General features: G+C 40.8%; 1 protein-coding gene across 1 annotated transcript in view; it reads left to right on the top strand.

Annotated features, from left to right (window-relative positions):
- Nucleotides 1–22,799, top strand: part of ARNT2 (aryl hydrocarbon receptor nuclear translocator 2) — a 94,393-nt gene that overhangs the window by 50,456 nt on the left and 21,138 nt on the right. The window contains exons 6-12 of the mRNA XM_082290472.1: nt 5,323–5,425; nt 7,436–7,501; nt 7,904–7,989; nt 15,572–15,648; nt 17,610–17,744; nt 18,526–18,600; nt 22,566–22,717. Coding sequence (XP_082146598.1) covers nt 5,323–5,425; nt 7,436–7,501; nt 7,904–7,989; nt 15,572–15,648; nt 17,610–17,744; nt 18,526–18,600; nt 22,566–22,717 — 694 coding nt within the window. The remainder of the gene's footprint in view (nt 1–5,322; nt 5,426–7,435; nt 7,502–7,903; nt 7,990–15,571; nt 15,649–17,609; nt 17,745–18,525; nt 18,601–22,565; nt 22,718–22,799) is intronic.

The raw sequence follows: 22,799 nt of genomic DNA, 5'->3' as shown, positions 1-22,799 counted from the left end.
GCCTTCCAGTACTGTGTTTGCATGGCAGTTGTGATTCCTAATGTGTTCTGTAATTTTTTTTTTTATATTGGAATCCACAGGGTGGATGTATATTTATTACACTTAATACAGCATAAAGCTCTTGCTGAGCTGCACTAAACACGAGGTAAAATTGTATCCCTTACATGAGTAAGGCGTACATTGTAAAGTTTTTTTTCTTTCATTTTACTTGTTGAATTAATGCAGAATAATTGCTCTGGCATAAGCTTATCAAGAGTAATTTAACATAAATTGATCAAATTTAGGCTCTTTAATCTTACTGGAGACATTTTGTTTATGCATTTGTAACGCATCTGTTGTTTTGAAGAGGAACTCTGTCAGCAGAGCACCTCAGCTGTAGTCAGTGCATATGTGTAAACTGATAAATGGCAGTTTCAAGAAGAGTTTCACCTTGTTTTGTTGAACTTGACTGTTTATCCCAAGCAGTGACCTGTATCTTGATTCTCTGCAAACTGTAGAACACTCTAAGATTTTTAAGCTGATCTTTTCTGCTAATTTCTAAAGATTTAATGTACTAATACAGAGCATCGCCACAGAAGTCCTTTGTTCCCTGACCCTTTAGTTTGAGGGTGAGCTCACACTTGGAGCTGTGTTCAGCAGCAACAGTACCTTGACCATCACTTTGTTTTTATTTTTAATTATTTCCTCTTGTTTTCCTCCATCCCTGTCTTGCTTTTTCCGGTTTCATAGTAAGATAAAGATGGTTTTAGTTTTCATAAGGATTTTTGGGTGCAGTATTCCTGTGTTCTGTTTGTCTTCCTTGAGCAGCCTGTGGAGTATTTTTGATGAGCACAAAGTCATCTTTTGTTACCTTGTCCAAACCAAACTTAGTTTATCCTTTATTTTATTTTGCCTGGAAAGAAATACGTGAACAATCAGTGGCTGAGAATAATTATGAAATATCTGACTTTTTAAGACAAGATGTTATCATCTGAAAGGTGAAACTTGCTGGGTTGGTGAAGGTGTTGAGGTCAAGGTGAGAGTCCATATATTAATTCAGACTGTTTCCCTATCAGGCCCATGATTCCGTGCAAGACAAAAGTCCATCTACTGATGAGCTAGAAGGAAATGGAAAATTGTATCATGTACTTTGCCAACAGTATATTTGTGCACATGAGGCCAAAACAAATTTCTTTTGAGATCTGTGAGCTGGGTGTTTCCATGCTGCAAACTGGATGTGAGCACTGTATGGTTGTTTCAGACCCAACCATTTCAACTTGCACTGAAATTTTTGCAGAAGAATGGCCTTATGTAACCACCCTTCTTTATAGCTGCAGACTGCAGCATTCTTAGGAGCTGGAAATCCAGCAGAGTAGAATTAGGTGTTGAAGCTTATGGTGTTTTGAATCCACAAAAAAAAAAAAAAAAAAAAAAAAAAGAGAAACTGAAAAAAGTGAAAAGAGCAGACTGTGTTTGATTACCAAGCTATAAACCTTAGCATGCAGTGCATAAACGTGGAGGAACAAATCTTCCAACAGGCTGGTGCTATTGTGTGAAGGTGGATCTGAGCCAAACGCCCAGATTTGAAACCCCATGAACTTCAGTAGGCCCAGGCCAATCCTTGGCTTAGCTTCATCTCAAAACATTGCAAGCACAGAAAACAAGTTTGAACATTCTCAGTAGCAACTGGAGATCCAAAAGGGGAAGGTTTGTGCATAATCCAGTCAGTGTTTGCACACGCAAGGGGCACATCAGTGCCAACATGAACATTTGCTCCCTTGATCATCATGAGAATGTTTTTAGAGCATCTTTGCAAACACCCTGCAGGGAGTGTTTCTGGCATATGTGCTCAGTACTTGAATCTGTTACCAACTTATCTTTTTACTGGTGAGAGCTTTATGTGGCTTCTCTGATTCTGCCCAAATAATGAACTTGCCCATTGTCCTCACCTCCATGTCCCTGTGTGCCAGCCCTTGCCTGTCACAGCAGCTGACGTCAGGTTCCTGGATCACACAGTGGTTTTCCTGCTCAGAGAACAACTGGTTTATTACAGGTTGAGTCAATACTGCCTTCTGGATGGGGACTGTAGTGGGGAGATTTCAGCAGATTATCAGTTCTACCCAGACCAGCCAGAGAGATTTATGTGCCCATTCTAATCAGCATTGTGCTCATTTGTTTGCTTTCTCCTTTTCAGCAGAGCAAACTGTGGTTTCCTCTGAGCTGTGCAGCTGCTGTAAAGGGCAATAAGACAGCAGTGTCAGTCACAGCAGTGCTGCTGCACACAGGGTTGTGTCTGGAGCTGGTGAGGGGAAAAGTTTAACAGGAAAATGAGCTACATGCAATTAGCAGTTTATGGGGAAGCTCATAAGGGATCCAGCTGGTGGTGGCACTGGGCTGTTAAATGGCTCTTCTAAAGAAACTAGAAGGAGAAATTAAAAAAAGACACACATGCACTGTTCAGTTAACAGAAGTTGTCAGAGCATCCTATTAATATTTCTTATTAATAAGAATATAATTGCCAAGTTTGACATCAGATATGCTTTCTGTTTGTCCATGGAGAAACCTAAATGAACATTTATCGCCAAGGATGCTGGAACAAACAGAGATAGGAATATTTTATGGTTCTGTGACAGAGCTATCATTGGGACATTCCACCTCCTTGAACTGAGCTGCCTCTGTGACTCTGAGGTGCAATTTATGTCAGTTTCCTTGATTTAGTCTATTAATCTATAATTAATTATAATTCTATATGTCTATATGTAGCTATGATTAATCTTACACTCTTATAACTTTTCCTCTTTTTAATATAATGTGATCATAAGATTCTAATAACAAATGAGACACAAACTGCTTGTTCTGTATAAAAATCTGTAGCACATTGTTAGGGCTCTACAAGGTTGACACATGGACTAATAGTTACTGGACTATTGAAACAAGCTGCTGAGAGAGCTTTGTCATAATATCAGGACAGCAAGAATTTCTCTGACTCACATACCCCCTGCAGTGATTTTGTAAGTCAGGGCAAAATTTAGAATTCTATTTGTTATCTGGTACATATTTCAAAGACATTGCCAAACAAAAAGCTAAATTTAAAAACTCTGACACTTGTTGTTGGGGGTTCCAGACATGCCAAAGGAACATGTGTCAGCAGTTTTAGACTTAGTGGCCACGTAATTGTGAAATATCCTTCTTTTTTTTTTTTTAATAGATGCTCTTGGATGATAAAAACAGAAATTCCTATTAGCTGTTTGAGTTACATTTACTGTCACTGTTTTTTGATTAATATTAGTGTCTCTTCAAGAATTTGTATTGGAATGAAAAAAGAAAGTGCACAGAAAACAACTTTTCTTTTGTTTGTGTGTATGACAAAGTTATTGTGCCTTGGGAGAAAATTGCTTTTAATGGTTTGATTTCACTGGCCTGTTCACATGGACAGCCATTGGGTCCTGCACATATATTCTGTCTTTATGTGCTTTATCATATATTGCCATGGTTTGAGAACAAGTTTGCCTCCTGCCCGATGGTATTTTATTTCTCTCAATTGTCTGATTAGTTGAAGGGAGGGGGAAATAGACTGTGACTTTGGCTATAGAGACAGAGAGAGACTGTCCAGTGCAGGGAAGGGAAGAGTGTTAGAACTTCAGATCCATCCTACGCTGTGGGGTCAGCACAGCTGAGCTGGGAAGTCTGGTGTGATTTCTTCCCAGCTCACACCTGAATCATAGACCAGGATTAATATATAGACCAGTGCTTTAAATTGAAGCACCCCTAGGAATTGTTCCCCAGTCATGCTGACTTCTTAACCATCTGAGATGCACCTTGGAGATGACACCAAGTGAGGTCTGACCTTCTGTTGGCAGGGGTGGCTTTCCTCCGGAAGGAGTTTTCTGGAGTATACCTTGAAACTAAAATGCTGCTGCCTAATTCCTTATGTAAAATGTTAATCTTTAAACTATTATATAATGATTTCATTCCCATTCATGGATGGAAGTAAATATTTAGAGGTAGAGTAATTCTGAACTTAGTGTTTGGCAGTAGGTTTATTTCAGAACTGAATTTTTGGACAGAGACTTTTAGGTCGGTCTGGTGAGGGAGACTTTGAATGTATTCTGCATGTTGTCTTCAATTCAGTACAGACAGAATAGGCACCTTATATTGCTGTAAACCTGGCTACTTTTACCACAGTGAAGACTCAGGCTTGTATAGTTTCAGTTACTGAAAGATACCCACCTTAAACATGTGGGTTTGCTCATGGCCATGTATTGTCAGCACTGGTGGCCAGCATTTAATTGCCTGGCAGCTGTTCCCACTGCATTTCTCTTGCCCACTGTCACTTTTGTGGCTGTATCCAGCCCTTGAGCATTGTGGATCTGGGCCAGTGAATCATTTCTAGTCTGTGCTGGGTTTTGTAGTCGTCTCTTAGCATTTGAGCTGTAGATGTGAAAATCCATTTTCTTAGTTCTTTGGTGATAAACAGAAGGATTCTGGGTGATACCCAGTGAAGTCCCTGATCTGAACCTGTCTGTAGTAATCAGTCTTCTGTTTTAAATGAAAAAATTAATCCGTTGCCCCCTTCCTACCTTTGCATTCCCTCTGTCTTGTCCTCTCTTGAGCTGACTGGGTGGCTGTTGTCCCTTTTCCAAGCTGTGCCTGTGGTGTGTGCTTCTGAGGGTTGTAGGGAGCAGGGTCTAGCCCTGGACCTTGCACAGGCTTGTGTTGCTGTGTGGTGAATCAGATCATCTCACTGATCTGTCTGAAAATTAGAAATGCTGTTGACATGTCAGTTCTTGATCAGCTTTGAAAGACCCCCACCATAAGTGCTGTTGTGACAAATCCTGTATCTCATCATCAAGGAGAAAAGGTTGGTCTTTTGTGCATCTCACCATCCTGACAGCTCCCACTGTGAGGTGGTGCTGTGGTGAGAGTGTTCTAGATAGGCACAAGTACAGGGAAAGAGGAGCAGCTGTCAGGGGATTGATAAATATTGCTTTATCCACAGTTCTGGTAAAGAGTGGAGCAAGCGGATCAAGTCAAAAGCTGTGCCTGCTGTCATTGCCTTGTTTGCCTCCAGGCATTTGACTCTGCCCTGGAAGTTGGTCTTGGGCCAGCCAAGGAAGGAGCCATCACTCTTGTGACTCAGAGTCAGCCTTGCTGAAATCCTTAGTTAAACCAGCACATAACTGATCCTCCCCTGTGAGACCAGGATCAAGATTTTTTTTGTTGGTATTTTTTCCCCTAACTGGGCTAATGGCATTCAGCTCGTGAACTTTTGTTATCTTAGTTTCTAGTAAATTGAATTAAATTCATGTACTCAACACCAGTTGCTCTCCCTGGCATTTCTAGGGCGAATCCTGGACTTGAAGACTGGGACAGTAAAGAAAGAGGGTCAGCAGTCCTCAATGAGAATGTGCATGGGATCCAGGCGCTCTTTCATTTGCAGGATGAGGTATGCATTTACCCTGTATTCCCATAGTGGTTCCAGTCCTCAGCTTAGACTTCAGACATTTTGTTGCACTAATTTGACCTTTATTACAAGCTAAAGCTGGAATGACACGCTCCCATGATGTATTTCTAGAATACTTCCTTTAGGAACTGGAGTGAAACTGAGCCTAGTCTTCCTTGACAGTTAAAGGTGAAACAACACCTCATTTCTGTTGTAGTTAGTATTGTCAGTGTGGGGTGTGGGTTCCTTTTGTGTCATGAAGGGAACTTCATGACAGCTTCACCCCTGGACTGTTAGCCATTGTCTTTTCTAGTAAAGTTACTCAAATTGACAATTTGGAAACAAAGCTTTTGCAAGGGTAACGAATGCCCAGCTCTGTGTATTTGTTCAGCAAACCAAGAATATTAGAAGAATCTTGAAGATAAACAGGAATTCAGTTGCAAACCTGCCAGCTATGTAGGAATTAACCTAAGCCTGGTATGAATTAACCAGATGTCAGCTGGCTGATGCTAGATAAATGAGTAATTGTTAGAGGGTTTTTAATTTGCAGTTTTCCATCTTCTCCTGCATTGTTTGGGCTTCTTTTAGGAGATCTGTCTGCCCAGTGCTTTTTGGGGGGGGCTCATGAGCACTTCTTTTGTTTTAGTGCTAGCAGGCTAAAACCCCTGTTTCTATTGCAATAAATTTTTGTCAGGGGTTAGGAGGGGAAAGTACACAGCTGTACATCAACTACAGACTGATGAAAGTACATCATCTGTAGGCTATGTCCAGTAGAAATGCAGAAAACAGCAAATGCAAAATTCATGACAGAATGAAACACACAAAGCAAAATACTTGACATATTAAAGTACAGATACCTGTACTCTGGTTATGTGGTGGATTTTTTCCAGTCCTGTGAGGATGCTGAATGTTTGGCTCCTGGGTGCCTTTCTGAGGTGTTTATATGCTTTATATCTGTTAGATCAGACTTCAGAGCTATAGAACCTTTTTCCCCTCTTAACTGGGATGGAAGAAATACAGCCCAGCAGAGCAGCACTGAGAACACTGGTTTTTCTTCCTCCATGCTACACATCATGTTAAGAGGACTTGTTTGTGCAAAGAAAACCAGGCTTAGTGTCCTGTTTGCAGTTGTTCCCCAGCTTTCAAAACAATTCAGATTGCAGTTGTTTCCTAGCACCCTGATTCTATAAACTCCAGTACATGAGAGTGATTTTACACGTGCCAGTAACCCCACTGTTTTTGTATTTCTAAATCTTATTTTAGTTGTTCATTTCTTCTCCTTGGCAGTGACTGCTAAGCAAAAAAAATTCAAGGAATAAAAAGAAAACCTTCTGGGAGGAATGAGCCTCAGATAATGTGAACTTTCCTTGTGGTTGCTTCTTTCATTGTTATTATTTTTCCATTAAAAATGAACTGCTTTTACCCTTCAAACTATTCACTCAGCTTCAGATGGGTTGTTGAAATTATACAGTTAGGCATACTTACAAATATCACAAAATACACATGAACAAGTCTTCAGCAAAGTTACTTGACAGTGTAAATAGTTTGATCTTGCAAACATTATCCTAATGTCTACAGACATTGTAGCTGGTGGATGGCAGTGGAATTTTTCTGTTCAGGGAAGCTGTAGGAAGACTGAGATTGATCTGTGTGGATATTTGGGATACCTGACATACTTTTCTCTAGTTTTCACACTCGTTTTATGGCATTTTGAAGTGTGTCTATTCTTTAGCCACATGTGGGATATCAATTTCAAATAGTCTTTAGGCTGGGGAAGTTTGGAAGGGAATCTTTTCCTAGTCTCTTATTTTTCTCAAAGAAAATATTTGTAGCACACCTAAAGAGCTCAGCCTATGGAAGCAGCACGTTCTAAAAAAACATGAACATGCAACTTTTTGCCAGAAATAAGTATCCATAATTGCCTACTTAGATATGGTAATAAAGATCTCAAAATTTTCATTGTGTGTATTTATATTAATTTTTTAGCTTTTTAAAGTATTAATTTACTTTTAGGTGTGGAAATGCTCCTCTGGATCATTTACCTCTGAACAGAATAACCACCATGAGAAAAAGATACAGGTACTATTACTTGATTTACCACAAAGCAGCTGTAGTTGCCCTCGGCCCTCTCACTTGCCACTGGGTTAATGCCCACTCCAGGAGCGTTACCTGGTCCTGCACCCACTGGATCTTTTTGCAAACAAAATGTCTTTGCAAGTGTCACTCCAATTCTTTGTCTTACACCAGCTCCATCTCTGAATCAATCTTCAGTATCTTTCTCAGAGAAATATTACAAGAAAACAGGTACAGCTTGAATAGCAACATAACAGAGCTGGCAGTGTACAGGACCCTAGGCTGACGCTTGGGTGGTTCCAACATAACTTGCAAATACTGGTAAATCATTAGCAGTCATAGTTTGAAAGCATAAAGCTATTCTTCATATCAATCAACGTGGTGTTTTTGTGTTTCTTGTTCATTCAGGAATGGCCTGGGCCCGGTGAAAGAAGGTGAAGCACAGTATGCTGTTGTCCATTGCACTGGCTATATCAAGGCTTGGCCACCAGCAGGTTTGTATCCCTCGTGGAAGGCAGTGTGCACCAAACTGTCCTTAGGACAGCTGAAAACCTGGCTCAGGTTTCCATGCTGCAAGAAAAACAGGGAGAACTGTAGTGTGGTGACCAATTAAAGCTTACCTTGAGAAGCTTTTGGTAAGAAAAACTTAGCTGAGGTTACTCAGTGCCCTTTTTCCACGTGGCATCCTTCTCAATTTTACTGTCACAGAGCAGCTGTAGGAATTGCCAGTAATGCAGGATTCCAGAAACTGGGGCCAAAAGTTTTCAAGTTATGTTGATAAACCAACATAGAAATGGTCTGATTTTAAAAAGGTGGATGCAAAGCATGTGTACCTCTAGAAAACACCAGTTAATGCTTTTGTACTTAAGTGCTGAGTTGCAAGCACCTTTCTATGAAAACATGTCATTTCAGTTTAGGCACATGGATGTTCACAGTGATGGTGTTATTCGAGAACGTTCAGTATTTGTGATAAATTCTGGTTGGAGGCTGTTTTTCTGGGAATCAAGTCTTGGCATATTGCTTTGATCTACGGAGAAAAACATTTACCTGCTGGAACTCGGTGTTACATGTGGGAATATTTACCTTTGAAAAATTCCAGGAGGAGACAGTGGAGCTCATCCAGACCTCGTTATGAGCGGGGTTCCTTGACCTTGGCATTGGCAGGAGTTGAAGAGGTTGTTTGCAATGCGGCAGCGCCTGCTGGCGTGAATCTAACCAGGAGCTGTCCTGCCCTTTTGTGGTTGTACACCACAGCCATAAATCACATTGATCCAGGGATTATGAGTCCTGAGAGGTGGTTTGTACCAAATGGGTGCAACCAGCATGCAGATGTGAACTTCTTGTTGGTTTTCTGCTGCAAGGCGGTTTCGGAAGCAGAGGAAAACTTCCCAGCTTGTTGCTAATAGGATTTAATAGGAGTCAGGATGTTTCAATTTTGCTTCTATCTCAAAAGTGTGAGAGCACAGTGTCTGTAAAGTGTGCTGAAAATTGATGGTTTTCTCTGTTCTGTTTTCTTCTACAAAAAGACTTACTTTTCTATTGGTAATTCCAAACATAATGGAATTTCAACCTTGATATATGGGATGTCTCCTCAGGAAGGTGGAGGTCAAATAAGATTTTGTTTAGCTTGAATGAGAATCTTGCTGCATGTTGTGGGATGTTTAAAGAGATCTGACTCTTCAGGGGTGTGTGTTGCTGGTGCAGAGCTGCAGATGCAAGAGCTCATGTCAGCATTAGGTCCTGACGTTGGCAGTGTGTGCCCTTCAGCCACCAGTTCTGCAGGACAGCAGCATGGGATTAAAAGGATCTTCTGGGTCTTTGAGTGCCCAGGTATCAATCACATTGCAAATCCCAGCTGGTATTGGTGAGGTCTTTTCCCCATCTCAGCTCTTCCAAAACATCACTGCTTTCCCATGCCTAACAGCTTCTTTAATTTTCAATCCTCATTGCTTTATGGGAAGTTTTTATTTCACAGAAGATCAATTACTTTATGGGAATTTTCTTGCCTTGTGCCTCTGTGTCTCTCCAGTGTTCTGGTGCATTTCCAGACGGAGGTTATACCCTGTCAGCCTGGACTCTGCAAAGACAATCCAGCCCACTTCTACTTTCCATTCTCAAAATTCATTCTCTTTACCCTTGTGACTTTTCTCTGCAATTGTTCTTGTTTTCACTCCCCTTCTCAAAATGTAGGTCGCTGGCACTATACATTCCTGTTTCAGATGAGATTGTAGAGATGGATTACACAAACAATACTTCCTGTCTTGCCTGGCAGTGTAGGATACAGCATCCTTCTCTTTTGTGTGGTGCATCCTGCAGGCATCCTAAGACATCTGATATAAATATATACATATCTTCCAGGCTGCCTTCTTCTCACTTCTCAACTGCAAATCTTGCTTTGAATTGTGTGATGTTTCAATTAGTAATACCGAGTTCCATCCTATTTCTGTTGCTTTAGCTTATGACTGTTACTGTTCCCCAAGTGCATGCTTATGCATTTAGTAATGTTGGATTTCATCCCATTTCTATTACTCCACTCCTCAAAATCACATGGTGCTCCCTTATGATATCCCAGCGCTCCTTCACAATGTTCATGCCTCCAAACTATAGCACAATCCTAGGAGATGTTTTTGATTTTGGCAGCCTTATGTGGAATTTCAGTGGTCTTTTATGTTACCATCGAAATTGTTACTCCTATTAGTCATGTCTGAGTGCCTCTTTCAGGGCACATAGAACTGAATCGAGGCCTTTTTCATGAGTGTTTATTTGCCCTCCCAGTCTTCCCCACTTTGTGTTGGTGATTGTCATGTATCCATTGACTTTCAAAGTTGAATGGGAATATCCATGGGCTGAATTGTTCCCCTGTATGTTTGAGTAAATAAGTGACAACATCACTGCATTTGTTCTCATTTCCAGTGGTAATTCAGCCATAATCTGCAAAGCAAATGAGATAACCACAGCAGTAATGGAATTTGCCAAGGCTTCTCTACCCTGTAATAAAATTACTTTGTTCGAATCAGCAAGTCCTGCATCATCTCTGGATTCTTGGGAATAAATAGGCTTGTGCTAAATCACAGCTGTTTAAAAATTCAGCAGTTGAAAAGATAATTTGCATTTATTTTTCAATTGCCAAGTGGACACTCTAATATAAACTCCAGATCCTTTTCTTTCAAAACATGCAGTATGGCATGTGCATTATATAGCTAATACACGATACAATTTTTCATAATCAATACAGCAAATCTTACCAAATGCCCTTAATCTGTACTTAGTCTCATTTATTTAGCACTTGGTATTTTCTCTTTCTGGGATGAATTGCATTTTCTGTGGCCACTGTTCAGTTTTTTTAGTCCCACACTGAATAAAACAATCAGTGTTGATACAGATGTATCCAGAGAAGAACTGTTCTGTGATCATTATTGGTGTGACAGACTGTGTGCTGCTGCAGTGAGGAGTGTGTGCAAATCTGAAGTCATCTGAGTACTTCAAACAGGTGAAAATGTATAAGCTACAGACAGCTGGTGGCATATTTTAAGGACTGGGTTTGCTGTGTTGTGGCTCAGATCTATGTTCAGTGTGAAAACACTTTTGCACATCCAGCCTACCTTTGTGTTTTTTCTCACCTGTGTGGGGCAGCAAGGCTCATGTACTGACAGACTGTCCTCAGCCCCTTCTTCACTGAGAAAAGGGAGAGAAAACACAGGAAGCATCATGCCTTGCCCTCCGTTCAGGCTATGTGTTAATGGTCTGTTCATTTTCCTCCATTGGGCCTAAAAAGACAGGTAAAATTAAGATCAAGTGCAAAACCTGGCATAAGATACCTACACACATATCCCCATGGATTATGTGCTGGCCTCAAGTAATCAGGGTGAACTTGGTGTGGAAGTCAAAGCAAAAAGGAGTCAGATATTTCAGATGGGTGTTGCAGCCAGTCATGTTGTGTGTTTGGTTAAATAATGAGTGTGGTGTTGGGTTATTCTAAATGAGGTCAAAGGACCCCTTGTGTGAAACTGGCTGAGCAGCGAGTCCAGCCTTTGTCCCTCAGCTCCCAGCAAAGCAGAACAGGTAGAATTTGTGATCCTCAGCCTAGACAGTGCTTCAAGTTCATAACCAGTCATAAAACTGAGAAGTGCTGACCTTCTTCTGGGTTTTTCTTCCCATTTACAACTTAAGCAAGATTTGCTTTTCTTCTGTGTTTTTCTCCCCTCTGAAGATCTCATTCCTGGAAGGAAATGAGTCCTCTGTGGTCCATATGATACTTTCCTAATAGGTTTGTTTTGCTTTTTTTTTTTTCATGCCATAGGATTTGGTGGAGAGAGAAGATAAAGTCTGTCAGGATGTTGGTAGTTTTCTGTAAATCAAAGCAAGGATCTGCAGAAAGCACATAGTGAAGAAAAGAGATAGATACATGTTTCAAAAACTTCAAATAAAAAGTCACAGAATAATGTTAAATTCAGATAATGTTGAAATCTTTTTTTTTTTTCTTTAGTTAAAAAAGAAACATTTTAGTCTTCCAAGTCAGACTTACGGTAACATCTTAACCACAGCATGCCAAAGCTGTTAGGTTATTTTAAAGTTTTGGCCAGAATCTGGACATTTGTGCAAAGTACTCCCTCTTCCAATACAAAACAAAATAGTTGCTTGAATATTGCTTGCAATGCTGTCATTTTTAAGGCTTAATTTATTTTTTTTTGAACAAGTGATTAATTTAGTTTTTATTGGGATTTTTCATGAGATTTTTATCCTTGGTATGCTATCCACAGCCTTTTTTGTGAAAGCCTTTTTCCATTGTTTTGTATGGGAGATAAAGTCAGGCAGTGTAGTTCCTTCCCTGGCAAGTAACTATCAGAAATGGTTCTAATGGAGACAGGCATTATCAGGGATTGCCAGTGACCACTGGACACTTAAATTCCATCTTTCTAAAGAATTAGAAATAATTTCTTTCTTAGTGTAGTGAAATAAAACTATAAATCAACTAACGCTGTTCTGTGTCTTGCAGAAAATTTGGGACAGAAGGGTAGAGAAAGAAAGCAGAAAATGAAGCTTTTCTGTTGTTAGAGCCAACTGGAAGCTCATTGGGAAAACTGAAAAGTTCCTTGTGTCCACACCAACACATGCTGTTGCCCTGTGGGAAACTGTTTGCTGGTGTGAAGGACACTTGGAAATTAAATATAGCCTCTGACGGCACAGTGTTTTATTTGTGATGCTCAGTTGTGGCTTAGCTGTGCCAATTGTTGATATGAACTCAGGAAGCACAGTGCTGTATTTATTATTCAAGAGGGGTGCATATTTGGTGTTGAGAAATAAAGCTTCTTGCAGGGTTACACATAAAGAATGTGAATAACTGGAGTATGTTTATTTTGTTGGTGCCCCCTAAAGATCAGTTTCCTGGCTGTTTTCCTCCAAGCTCTTACAACTTTTTTTGGAGATAATGATGGTACTTGGTGATGTTAAGGAGCAATATTACGTTGTGTTAAGAGCTGGACAAACTGGTATTAAGGGCAGTGCACATCTTTATTTACCTGTCCATACTGGAGTGTGTTCAGTAGGAAATGGGCTAAAGCAAAAGTAAATCTCGTCTGCAAATGCACCCTCCCATATAAAGACACCCAGAGTTGAATCTTTGGAAATATCAGCTGAAGAGTAAAGAAAATAATTTCTCTATATGGAATGCTGCCAGTAATAGCACCTACATTGCAGAGAAGCAGACAATTATTTTGCATATTTTCTCCTCTAGGCACTTTGGGAAGGGGTTAGCAATCCACTGGGTCATGTATTGATTAATTCCAGGCAGATTGGTTTTTATTCATAGAGTCTCTTGTGGCATAACCCAACTAATACATTTTCCAATGTGCTATACAGACCAAATGTAATCCATCTTGGGCAAAAGGGAAAAAAAAAAAAGATGAAAATTAGGACAACAGCCTCCCTTTGTCAACAGAGTGACATCAGAAATAATGTTTCTTAGCTAGGTTTAATTTTGGAGGTTGTTCATGTTACTTTGATTTTATTTGAGCAGTAGCAAGCATGGACCAAGTTCCCAAAAAGGAAAGCATTGTTGGAAGCTGAAGAGAAAAAAAAGATTATGCAAAGTGGAAGCTGTCCAGCTCTATCTTTGCTGTCCTTTGCAATACTCTGTGCCACTAAGGAAATGACTGGAAAAGCTTTTGAAATGAAGGGAGTATTCCTAAAATTTGTCCTTCTCAAATGGAAAACTCCATTTGAAAGGGATGTTTTGGTTAAGGTTTTCCAGCTAAAATGCCAGGAGTTGCGTCCTTAACACAACACTTGTTAGATGGGACAATAATGCTCCTCCTTTGTAAAGCTCTTGAGAACCCTTGATAAAATTCTGGTTGCCAGGAGGGGACTGTAAATAATGTTGTGCCCCCCAGACTGTGAAATTATTGCACAACAAGTTTCAATATATTATACAAAAACATGGGGGGGTTTCTTTCAGACTTGTTGTATTTTATTTTATTTTATTATAGTTCAGTGAGTGATGTCTTTTCCTGCTCTTAAAATCAAGAGTCATACACAGTTAGAAGGGAAAAAGGGATTTTACCTTGGTATTTATTTTAAGGATCCTCAGGTGCAGACATCCAGGTCATATGCACCTCAGTGCACACTGCAATGCACCCCCAAAAGATCTGGTGTAACATTATAGGTGTTACTAATTAGCACATCTATCAAAGATTCCCCAGTGAGAGGCTCAAGGGAGCCCCCCTCCCCAAGGAACCTTCCCCTGGATGGTTCTATCTTGGTTTACAGAATGTGTTCTGGAGAGGACCTTGGGCTCTGGGGCACACTGATCCCTGGCTACGAAGCTTCTAAAATATTTAGTCTCCTAGCTGAACAAACAAGTCCAAGAATGTAGGCAAAAAGCACTAAGAATACAGAAGTTGTAAAAAGGTATGACAGGAGTATAAAAAGGCAAAAAATCTTCATGGCATCAGAGGACCAAAAAATACCTGTAAAGTGCTATTTAGACGCTGATTGTCAGATAAGATTCCACTGTTTTGATACAAAATAACATCCTTAGATATGACTTCAGTTCATTCAGCAGCATTTTTAGCTGTTTTTAGAGGTGTCATTTAAGAAAGTGGTGTGCTGTCATCCTCTGCACTGTCCAAAGATTGACTTCTATTGGGGATTATACATTTAGAGAATGAAGTGGCTGTTGTTTCAGAAATGGTAGCTGCTTTGCAGTTAATTCCATTAATGCTTTTAAGTGCCTTTTAAATGATTCACTGCCTGTTATGACTGAGTTCCTTAAAAACCCTTGTGAAAGAGTTTTATAGATCACTTAAAATAGGTCAGTGGTGTCACTCCTGGAGGATGTTTTTTCAAGTGTTTCATACGAGCTTGGTATCTCAGTACTGGAGTTGGGAAATAGCCTTAACTCAAGGCTTAGCCAACAAGCAAGCAAACAGTGCTAATCTGAATGTTCCTATTTGTGAAATGCTGTGATGGAAAATAGTACACATGTATGTTTTGAAACTATTCCTGTGTTTATGGTAGTTACTCCTGTTACACAGCTGGAACGAGCAGTGTCAGCAAAGCATCCACATTTTTTCAGTCTTCCAACATAACGACGCACGTTTGGGCCATTATAGAAAAAAGTAAAACCAGCTGTTAAATATGAGCACAGAATTAGTGATTAATTTAGGCTGTGCCTTGTTTTTAAGGCTCATTATAAGATATTATTCACGAAGAAAACTGAACATAGTGTGCATTCACTGACCATATTAAGTGACCCCATGGTTCCTGCTGGTGCAGCAGCACTCGTGGAAGTGTTACTGGCCATCTCAGTGTATGATGGGATTTTAACATCTGCTTTGTCTGCAGCAATCAAAATTGCTGCTGTGGGTACTGTGTATATACATGTGAGGTATGTAGGATTGAGCACAACTGAGAAGGATCATCTGATCTGAACCCAGAAATAATGACTGAATCTTAGAGGGGAAAATAAGGTTATTGTGTAAGAGTTAGAACATCTAGAAAAGTACAGAGCCAGGACAGCAGCATCTCTGTTTATCACAATTTCCTAATTATAACAGTATTTGTTATCATTTGCTCCAGGAATGACGATACCAGAAGAAGATGCTGATGTGGGACAAGGTAGTAAATACTGCCTCGTGGCAATAGGAAGGCTTCAGGTAATGCCAGTCTTTCCATATACAAACTATTTCTGAAAGCATGATCATTGTTCTGGTGTAGTTGTAAAAGATTTGCACGCTGTTTTGCTACTGGACTGTAACTTGTAATATACCTCCAGTTTATAAAGTGCCTTGATGTCTGTGCAGTCAGTGACTTGTCTAGAACTTGTCAACAGAACAAAATGAAGCTGATTTTGGTGCATATGTGTACTTAATCCAGTAACAACAGCAGAGATGCTCCTGAAGATGAGTGTGTACAGACCTGCCAGTCTTTAGGATGTGTAGGGCTGGGATACTGTGGGTAGTGAGAAACGTGGCAGTACAGGTGCTGCAGATGCTGGGTTAAAGTGGCCCCCAAAGCCAGTGATGTGCTCCCTGCCATTTTTCCATTCATTCTCTCTCCAGCTAATCAACTACTTGAAAAACTGTGATTGCAGGAGTTATTCTGAAAATGGTAAAGATAAGGTAGTCAAGAGGCACTTCAGGAACCATAGCTTTATTCTCAGCCTGTATTGTGTTGTGCATTCAGATCAGATGCGAGCTGAAGGAACTGGGAGAACAGAATTTTCCTTCCTTTTTGTGCAGACAGTTGCAATTGTTGTAGTGCATTTCCTTCCTTTGTGCATTGCTGAGCAGAGTTCAGAGCTCTGAGCTAAAGCAGTCGTGGTGAGTCTCCTTCACCACAGCAGGGAGGACAGTTTTTATCTTCCTAGTCTGGGAATTCTGCCATGGGTGAACATGTTTGAGCCTCTTGCATGATCCCCTGCACTCGCTGCCATCTGCTAGGAGGGGATCACTCCTCCTGACAAGGTGGATTGACCCTTTCACAGGTGCCAAACCCGTCTTACCCAAGGTGAACAGCCTGCAAGCATTAGCACGTCTGCAGAGTGGCTCTCCATGGCCATGCAAGAGCTACAGAAGTATTCTGGGATGGTTTTTAGGTTAATCATGCTTTCATAATCAAGAGTAATATATTCCACTAATGGAAAGAAGGAAGTTATGGGGGTTTGTGTGTTACAGCTTCCAAAGAAAGATGATTTCCAAGTGATGTCAAAATGTCTGTTACTTTAGAGGAGCCATTGGGGTATGTGAGGGAGGGCAGGAGGAAACTCTGTGGGTGGCTTAAATCAGAAAGGAGTCAGGGTGCACAAATTAGAAACTCTTGTTCTGTAACAGCAACTTGAAATCTTGCATACAGTTAACTGGCTAATCAACTCCAAGTTAGCAAAAAATGAGATTTTGCTCATTGTGCATTGTTAGCAGAGATAGCTCTGGAAGTTGTAAGAAAATCAGTGGTCTCCTTTGTAGCTCCAGTGGGAAAGAATGGGTATGAAGTGGCCTTATAGCACAGATTTCAGGCAGAGAGCTGAAAACACATTGTTCTCTCTGGTGAGATTTGAGAAATATTTAGAGAACTGTGTTTGTCATTATAAGCAGCCACTTGCTGGTCTAGTGTCTCCTACCTCAGCCTCTGGAGGACTTGGTTCATGTTCTGTAGGTGTTTCAGGTGGGGTTCATGTCACCTGCAACATGAGTGTTTAGTCTGAACAGTCCTGTTGGTTATGTTTACAGATAATGGGTTGGCTTCTTATCCTAAAATGAGTGGCCAGTATTGTCCTCTGCAAGTCTTTCATTCTTGGTTGACAAAGATAGGAACCATGATGCCTGATGTGCTGCAAAGTGAGGTGAATCCAGCTGGACTTCTGTCCTCACTGTATCCCCCCTTCTTAGGAACTTGTGGCGTGTTTGTTTTTCTGCTGTGCTGTTAAGCCCTGATAGATGCCATGGGGTGAGATGCTTGCCCTGCAAACTGCCCTAAAGGCTGTTCTGTCATTTATCTGTGCTGTTGTTTTATTTATGACCTCCTTTAGCAGTTAGCAGTCTGCCAGCAGACTCTGCTCTTTAGCTGTGGAGTCCCATTTGGCTGTAGGTGACTGTGGTGTGGACTTGCTTGGCCCTAGGTGACCAGCTCTCCCGTGTGCATGGACATGAACGGCATGTCGGTCCCCACGGAGTTCCTGTCCAGGCACAACTCTGATGGAGTCATCACCTTCGTGGACCCAAGGTGCATCAGCGTCATTGGCTACCAGCCCCAGGTCTGTGACCACTGGGAATGTGGAGAGTGGGTTGAGCTAATGGAGAAAATCCCATTTGCAGACATGAATTATTTGTAGCTGATAGTTCATGCATCATGCACTAAATGCTGTTCGTTTTTCTTTGCTGTCCATGCCTCTGTGTGGGGTGTCTTTATATACCTTTAGATCTGATTAAAATGCTAACAGCAGAGTGTTCTGAACCTTGCACAGCTTTCCAATGAAGACATTTCTGTGATAGAAAGCTAACAGTGCTTGGAGAGAGTTTTAGTCCTGTAGACCTTTGATTCTGCCAATCTCTAGAACAGTAAGCAAACATAATTTACAGCATCTATTTTCCTTTAGGCTTACATCTGCTCCTCTGAACAGGAGGCTAGTGCAGAACTGAGCAGAATAGTAAATGAACCACAGCTCTCCCTCAGATAACTCCCAACAGTTGCAATTTAGAGGCAAAATTAATCCCTTGTTCATTTGCTAATTCATATCTTTTTTATTTTAAATTTACAAATGTTTTTACAAAAATTAGTGCCATAAACTGAGCTGTAGTAATAGATGTCAGTCTTTTCAAGATACCATTTCACAGGTGTTAGAAAATCACTTAAACATTTTTTGTAAAAACATGGGGCACGATGCCTACAAACCTTATTTGTGTGGCTCATCCCTGATTAACTGAGTAGCCCCATTAAGGGTGGTAGATCTTGTGTTTGCAAGAATTACTTGCAGGTCTGCATGTGGGTTTGTATTGTGGTTTGGGTTTTTTACATAGCTTTATGTTTTATTCTAGGATCTTCTGGGGAAAGATATTTTAGAGTTCTGCCATCCTGAAGATCAAAGCCATTTGCGAGAGAGTTTCCAACAGGTGCTGTGTCCAGCTCCTTTTGTTCCACACTTTATTATTTTGTTATTATTTTGACCACAGAAGTAGTTTTTATTTTACAGTTCAAGGTACTTTTTTCTGTTATGCAGGAGAAGGAGTGGCAAGATACAAATCAATTTGTTGGTCAGTTAACAATCAGTTAAGCTGCATATTAAATTGTAGTTGAAACTGCAGCATGGGTTGACAGTGTTTTCAGAAATAAATCTTCTCGTTATATATTCGGTTTTTTGCTGCACAGGGTGAGCTGTTTTGGAGATGCCTGTATTGATCCCACTATGTTAAGTGGTAACCAAAATGATTTGCCTTCCAAGATGTGCTGTTGTTTTGGAAGTAGTGTTACATCCCTCTGAGACACTGGATTGTTTGTAACTGAGTTTTCTGCTAGCACAGATGATTTGCTTTTTCATGTACTTCCATGGAGTTACGCCACTTTACATCAACGTGTAATTTGGCCCTTTTTCCCAATTAGAACTTGAAATGTGGAGGGAAGTAACAAAAGAAATACAACATACAGAAAGAGCTACTGGTTTGGATTTGTTTTTACCATGGGCCACATTTACATCAGCTGTATCCATGGCATTTGTTCCGTTCAGAGCTCACTGTTCCAGCTTGGGCTGGGACATGCATGAGCAGTGCTTTCCCTGAGCTGCCTCCTTACTGCTGGGCTTTTCAGTGCCTTTCCTGCTGCACCAGAATGCCCAGCACAGGATGTTTAACCAACTGCTGAGGCTCAGTTGATCTAAGTGGTTCCAGATTTTCTAACAACAGCCAACAGCTCAACCAAGTTGTGTTGATCCACCTTGCGTTGGATGCTGAGATGTATTTTCAGCTGTGAAACGTGAATATGAAGTGACTTCTAAATAATTCGTATAGCCAACTGTTTGTTCAGGCATAGCATGCACAAACACAGCCTCTTGGGGAAAAACAACTAAATGCTGTGTCCCTAGAACAGATTGTGAAACTGAGGTTATGGTCTCTGCAGAAGCGTTGGAGACAGTGTAAGATATCAGTGCTCCTGAGCTGTTCCCTTGCACACACTGAGTACAAACAGCAGTCTTTTAAAATTCAAGATGTTGATTCACAGGCTGTGAGAGAGTTCAATGCTTTAAACAGGTCACCACACCCAGACATCTCCTCTGCCCCACCTTGGTTGGGGGTGTGATACTGCAGCTGAACCTTCCCAACCTGTCACCTGGAGTCAGGTCCTGCTTCCCCTCTTCTCTCCTGCCTGCCCTCCTCCCCACCCTTCCTGCTGCCTTGGTGCTGGCACAGATGGACTTGCTGGGAAGGCTAAGGCACTAATTCCTTTTGCATGGATCTTTCAGCTTTCGGCTGGTTCAGCTCCCTGAGCTGGTGCCTGGTGGCGTCAGCGGTGCGGGAGCAGTGAGAACACATATGCTGTTTTTTCACTGGTGCCCAAATGATTGATTCCACTCATCTGTCCAAGAGACAGTGGCAGAGAGCTGCTGGATAATGGCCCATCAAACATCCGCCTACAGTGAATCCATCCAGGGATTGCCTGGGTCTCAGCAGGGCTGACTAATGAACATTGCAGTTAATGACTTGGGCCTCCCTGTGTTCACCGGGAGGGAGATCAGGCTGTAGGAGGCTGCCAGCGTGTCCCTGAGCTCGGCTGCTGGGGACTCCACTGTCACCACTCACTGCTAGGCATGTGCATAAGTGATTTGCTGGATCAGGGACCTTCATGATCTGCTTAAGGTCATACAGGAAGACAGCAGGAAAAAGTGCAGTTAGAAGTGAAAGTTCCTGCTCACTCGGTCTATGTCCAGTCTGTGACAATACTGTGCTGTTTCTTTAGCAGGCTATGCCTTTTTTGGTGTATTTTTGTTGGGTACAGTAGCAGTGTGATTGGGGCTGTTACTCCCATCATGCAATAAAAGATTGGAATAAACAGTTAAGTTTTGCACCAGGTGGTCTTTATTTCTAAAGAATACAAGAAAGTAGAGTTTAATCACTAGCTTTGAAAATTTTTGTGCTGGTTTGTTTGTGTGCTCTGTCTTAAGACAGTTCAGGATTTTCCCAGCAGCAATCTCTCTGCTTTATATATTATTACAGAATTACTGTTTGCTTAGTCAAGGTTTCAGGGTAATAGATCACTGCCATTTGTTTTATTATTATTAGTTTGGACTTAAAAATCTCTTAATTAAAAAGGTAACTGTGATTGTGAATAAACTCTTCTTTTTTTTTCTAAAACCTGAAAACTTGACACTTCTAATTTGCTGACAGTATCAGAACCAGGCTGGTGCATAACAGAGAAGGGAGGGAGGGTTTTGCAATTTTTGGTCAATTGCCAGTATCTATCTCAGGGCTTTACTTCCTTGGTAAGATAAATTCATTCATCAGGGTGGGAAGAATCAGGCCAGAATAAGATAGTCTCAAGGCTAAGGCCAACAAATACAGGTTAATATCAAAGGGTCCAGAATACAACTATTGGATACCCAGTAGGATACTATTCAGATTGCACACTTCTACACCAGCTCTGTGGTTTCTACCCTGGGTGTGGTAGTAAAAAATTGCTGATAAAAGAATGTCGCTCAGTAAACTCAGAAAAACCCTATAAAAGCATTAAAAAACTCCCAGCAAAACCAACCAAAAGTCATTTACTTCAGGATGATTTTGAACTTTCCTGGGCTTTGCTAAAGCTTTTTGTGTCTCCTGTTTGAATTGTCGTTCTATTTGCATTCTTTCCATTTAATCCTATATCCAGTTGATTAATGTGAAGTGCAAACCTCTGAAGAAAACAGGATTGGAACATTTTTCTTAATCCAATTGCTTGTCAGTAAAGACAGAAAGTACGTAGTGGGACTTCTACTTTTAGAGAATATGGGCTGCAGATAGCTAATAAAAAGTAAATTCCAGATGTGAAGGATTAGGAACCCACAAGATGTGGCATTTATTTGCAGTAGACCTTCCCTTTCCTTCCTTGAGGCAGCCCTGAGATAGCTTGGAGGAAAAGCTGTAAAATATAAACAGAGATAGGCCAGGTAAGTGCCAGCTGAATGACTTAAAACCATGAAATTTTCCTTCTGGCATAACCCCAGATTGCTGGATGACACGTGAAATGCAGTTGCAGGGCCAGTGTGTGGAGATTGCTCTGAATGTGCTTCAGTTGGCTGCATTTTAATGCTCACTTGGTGCCCAACTGTTGACTTGAACAAAACTTCAGCTACCAAATCCAGACATCTGAATTCTTAATTACAAACAAATAGGCTGTGCAAGCAAGGAATTCATAGTATTAAAATGGACAGTGGCTTATCAGTGTTCTCTCCATTCAAACACTGGCTCACTCTTTTTTTTCTTCTGAAAGCCAGAACCAAGTGTTGCTTGTTAGCAATTTGCTATCCTAGAGAGTCTTTTTATATGTTTAGGGTAGGGGGAACCTGATGGTTTCTAAAAAACCAAAAAATAAACACCATTGTGTTTAAGCATTGTCCTAAAATTTGATGCTGATTTATCACATGTATTAATTGTATAGCTGGGTATCCAAGCAGAAAAGCAGTCAACCTCAAAATGGTGTTTCTTGTAGGCTTTTGTTCAGCTGCAGTGATTGGTTTATGGTTTACATACAAACATTTAAAAGATCCTCAGTTTGGTTTCTGTCAATCTCTCGATGAGTGTTTCACATTTAAACATTCTTAAAGTTTCTATGCTGGGATAACAGCGCAACCTGATGATTGTCCTGTATTCTTTAAATAAGCAGGCTGGAAATTGGCATTTATATGACAAAGCACGAGGATTTCATTCTGAAGGAAGTAGCTGTAAACATGGATAGGATTTTGCATATTCTCTCCAAATTAAAAGTTCCTCTGCTGTGTCCTTAGCTTTCTGTAATTCAAGTTTAAAATGTACCAGTTGCTGCTGTTGACTGTTCATTTGCACAGCAGGTAGCAATCTCCTGTTATTAACCTTTCCAAATGGCTTTGCAGGTGGTGAAACTGAAAGGTCAAGTCCTGTCTGTGATGTATCGTTTTCGCACCAAGAACCGGGAATGGATGTTGATCAGAACCAGCAGCTTCACGTTTCAGAATCCTTACTCGGATGAGATCGAGTACATCATCTGCACCAACACTAATGTAAAGTATGTGCCTTCCTGGCTGCTCAGCCCTGTGCTTTTGAGGGAATTGTAACCATTCTTTTCCGCTGTGAAGCACATCCCAATT

This window comes from Coloeus monedula (assembly GCF_965178545.1).
Source record: "Coloeus monedula genome assembly, chromosome: 14".
Lineage (NCBI taxonomy): Eukaryota > Metazoa > Chordata > Aves > Passeriformes > Corvidae > Coloeus > Coloeus monedula.
This window is presented reverse-complemented; position numbering and strand designations above follow the sequence as displayed.